Raw genomic sequence first — 3,724 nt, forward strand, 5'->3', positions numbered from 1 at the left:
TTATTTTTAAAATTTATTCAATATTTATAAATTATGATTTATAATGCCAAAGTAACCACAATATATATAAAAAAAATCAAATTAAAGCATTTTAAAATCTAAAAATTATCTTAACATTTATACTCTCTCACTCACAAACAACACATTATTTTCTCTCACTTCACCAAATTTTTTCTATTCTATTCTATTCTATCTTAATTATATTAAAAATTATACATTAATTAATATATTCAATTTACATTAAAATAAAGCAGAGTTTAATTATTATTAGGTTATATTATATATTTGACTATTAAATAGAAAAAGAACAACATTAGACTCATTGTAACAATTCATAATTAATGGCAATAATAATAATAATAATAATATAAAAAATATTTTTAAAGGCTTAATTTATTCTCTTAAAAGACCATTGATCAAACATTATGTTAAACAATATTCTTTTTTAATAAATTTAAAACTAAAAATTCATCTAAATTTAAAATATTAGTTTTCAATAATGAATTCCTAAGAGATCATGAATTTATAATTTTAATTTAGTTTTGACATTTAAAAAATTGAGTTCAAGTCAATTCAATAGACTTGCATCACAGGAAAATTAGAAGGTAAGATTAAAATATTTTATGCGGTTTTGTATTACATGATAGAGTTACTTGCAAAGATTTATTAAGATAACTAGAATCCATATAAAAAATCCTTGCAAGTAATTTATGATAAAAAGATGCATCAATGAGATCAGATCAGTATAAAAAAACAGAACATAAAATTGTAACTAACTGAAATCCATATAATAAGGAAAAAATTTGATGCTGAAAAAGATTTGATTCATAATTACTAAATTTTAGTAAAGAAGCCGTTTAATATTTTAGTATAAATAAATATTGAGTGAATCAGAGTCTTACCCTCAAAACACATAGCTATTCACTTGAAGTTGAATTACACAATGGCTCTCTTCAACATTCATGATTCACCATCCTCATCTTCATCATATCTCTCTTCTTCCATTACTACTAATGCTGCTGATCTTGATTCTCTTTCTTGTAAACGGAAATGTCGACAACAAGAAACCAGCAACATTTCATCATTGTTGGATTTGTCTTCATATCCCAATGAAACCAATGTGTGTCTCCACCTATCTCTATCCTTTTGTAATTGCATTCAAATTGCCAAGAAACTAAAACTTGCTCACCAAGAAACTAATCTTGATGCTGCGGGAACAAGTTCTGATTCTTCAACCAATGGTGCTGATCCATGGAAAATCAAGAAGGTGCTCACAGCAAGTGATCTTGGCAACAATAGCAGACTTTTGTTGAAGAAAGAATTGGCTAAAAAATGGGTGGTTCCTTTTGTGGATAAATTAGCTGAAGCTGAAAAAGATGGAGTCAAAGTTCCAGTGTTTGATGTTGACACTCAAAGTCTCCGTTCTCTTGTTTTCAAGATATGGCCTTCCAATGGAAGTCATGTTTTCATCGATACTTGGAACAAGGATTTTGTAGCTAAAAGGAACTTAAAGGCTGGAGATGAAATTGGTCTTAAATGGGATAAAAAAGAGAAGAAATTTGATTTTTCTGTTCTTCGTAGGGGTTGATAACAACTGATATTAGTTTATTAATCTTTAAGTTTTAGGGGTTTTCATTATTTCTAAAACATCACAGATTTGTATCTTGATGTTGGTACTATTTAGGGAGTAAGTCATTATCTTTATGATTTGGTATGTGTTGACAACAATATTTAGTTTAATAAAATATATTATTGTTTTTGAAGTTTCAATTCAGTTTCAGTATATTTCATTATTGTCATGTATGGTTTTAGTTTGTTTGTGTTCCAATTGATGAGAGAGAGAGAGAGAGAAAGAGCAACAATGGCTTATAGTCTTAACAATGGAATGAGAAAACAGTTTATCGATATAAAAATCAGTTGAATATGTTACATGATGAAGTAAATACTAGCACCAAATCTGCACAAGTGTCGATCAAAAGTCGCATTGACATTGTTTAAATCAATCACCAAGCCTTTTCAGATAACTTGAATAACAAGGAGAAGGAATTTGTGTTCTATTTCACAACTCTCATAGAGAAGTTACATTTAGTCATGCAGAAATTTATCACGCTCCCACGCGCGATTATTCACCATCACTTCAAAGTTGGAAGTTGTTGGAGCAATTTAATCCAAGCAGCTAAATTCCTGTGACATTGAATTGACATAGTCCACTCCTCTTAATTCAATTTTGATTTAGCCATAGAATTTTGGTTAAGGGAACTGCTTCAGGACTTAAAGTTCACCACATAGAATTTGCAAGTCATTTCATACAAAATTGAAAGAGGTGTTTGGATCAACCACATTGTTACAGATGGAAATCCAGTCGTTGGTGCTCACAATGGGGTGACATTGTTACAAATGGAAATCCAGTCTTTAGTTAACCTTTGGCTTTTGTTCATAATAGCTAAGCATGTTTATACTCTTATGCTATTGTAACCTCCTTATCCAGAAACAATGATGAAGTCAAAAAAAAATAAGGAACGGATACGATAATAAAAAATAAGAATTTTTTATAAACTATATGAATATATGACAAAATTGTTAGGGGTCAAGACAAAATTTCACTATAAAAATTATGAATTGAAAATTTCTCACCCCACCCCATAACAATTAGGCGCACCATCGAAATGACATTTTTGCCCTCGTGCTTTTGTAGATGGATCTCCGGAAGTACCCTTTTTTTGTTTAAGTTTACTTTGTTCCGTAGATGCACCTACAGAAGCATTCCGTAGATCCATCTACGGAAGAGTTTGATGTTATACTTTGCGCCAGACCCTTCCCCTCCCCATTCTTCAGTTTTCATTTGCTCTCTCTCTCTCTCTCTCTCTCTCTCTCTCTCTCACAAAAACCCTCCCAACCCAAAAATCAAACAACTCCCTCAATTGCATTTTTTTCTCTCAAGTTCGGCCGACATTGTTAACATCAACAACCTACACATTCCATCAAGTTCAAATATCAATTTAATCGGTAAGTTTTCGATATTTCTAGTTATTTTAGAGTAGTTGTGAAATCGAATTAGAATTCGTCGGGGCAGTACTTCTTCTGCCGGGCCACCTCTGGAGGTACACGAGGATGATCCGGTGCGAGGGCCAGTGCTAGAGCCCGTTTGGTATCCCGGTGGGCCCGTAGACGCCTCTCTGCTTATTGGATATGCTAATCATGCTGCGAGACATATATGAGATGGAGATGTAAGTTTTATTTGATAGTTACATATTTATTTATTTTCTTCAGCTCTCACCTTGATTATTACTGACCGTTTAAATTTTTTATAAAATTTCAGAGCAGAGACTCCCAGAGGTTCTACAACCATGGGCGGAAGATTAGGGATCTCGCGCAGCCTGACCAACCATAATTTCAGGAGGTACTGGAAGCTTCAGGCATGAGGGACCTTTGTGCGCTCGGCTACCATACTATACATAATGGTATGCTAACAGCCTTTGTGGAAAGATGACATCCTGAGACCTCCTCCTTCCATCTACCCCACGGTGAGATTACTATCACCCTAGATGATGTGACATGCCCGCTTCATCTACCTATTAGGGGTACCCTCTTTCGTCACGGTAGGATGACGAAAGCGGAAGCTCAGGAGATGCTGATTGCTGAGCTGGAGGCTGATCTCGATGATGCCCTTGAGGAGGTGGAGAGGACTCGGGGGCCCAAGTCAAGTTTAGCTTCCTTCAGAGGC

The 3,724-nt window shown here is 33.8% G+C and overlaps 1 protein-coding gene across 1 annotated transcript; it reads left to right on the forward strand.

Moving 5' to 3' along the window:
* The first annotated feature begins 943 nt into the window (after positions 1 to 943).
* Positions 944 to 1,588, forward strand: LOC131598285 (B3 domain-containing protein At2g33720-like). The gene has a single exon (XM_058870900.1). The coding sequence runs from the start codon at positions 944 to 946 to the stop codon at positions 1,586 to 1,588; it is 645 nt and encodes a 214-aa protein (XP_058726883.1).
* The last annotated feature ends 2,136 nt before the right edge of the window (positions 1,589 to 3,724 follow it).

Source organism: Vicia villosa, linkage group LG4, assembly GCF_029867415.1.
Source record: "Vicia villosa cultivar HV-30 ecotype Madison, WI linkage group LG4, Vvil1.0, whole genome shotgun sequence".
NCBI classification, from domain to species: Eukaryota; Viridiplantae; Streptophyta; class Magnoliopsida; order Fabales; family Fabaceae; genus Vicia; species Vicia villosa.

Bases quoted from the DNA above. Each gene is read 5' to 3' on its own strand.
- LOC131598285 (XM_058870900.1), top strand. From the start codon at position 944: ATGGCTCTCTTCAACATTCATGATTCACCATCCTCATCTTCATCATAT.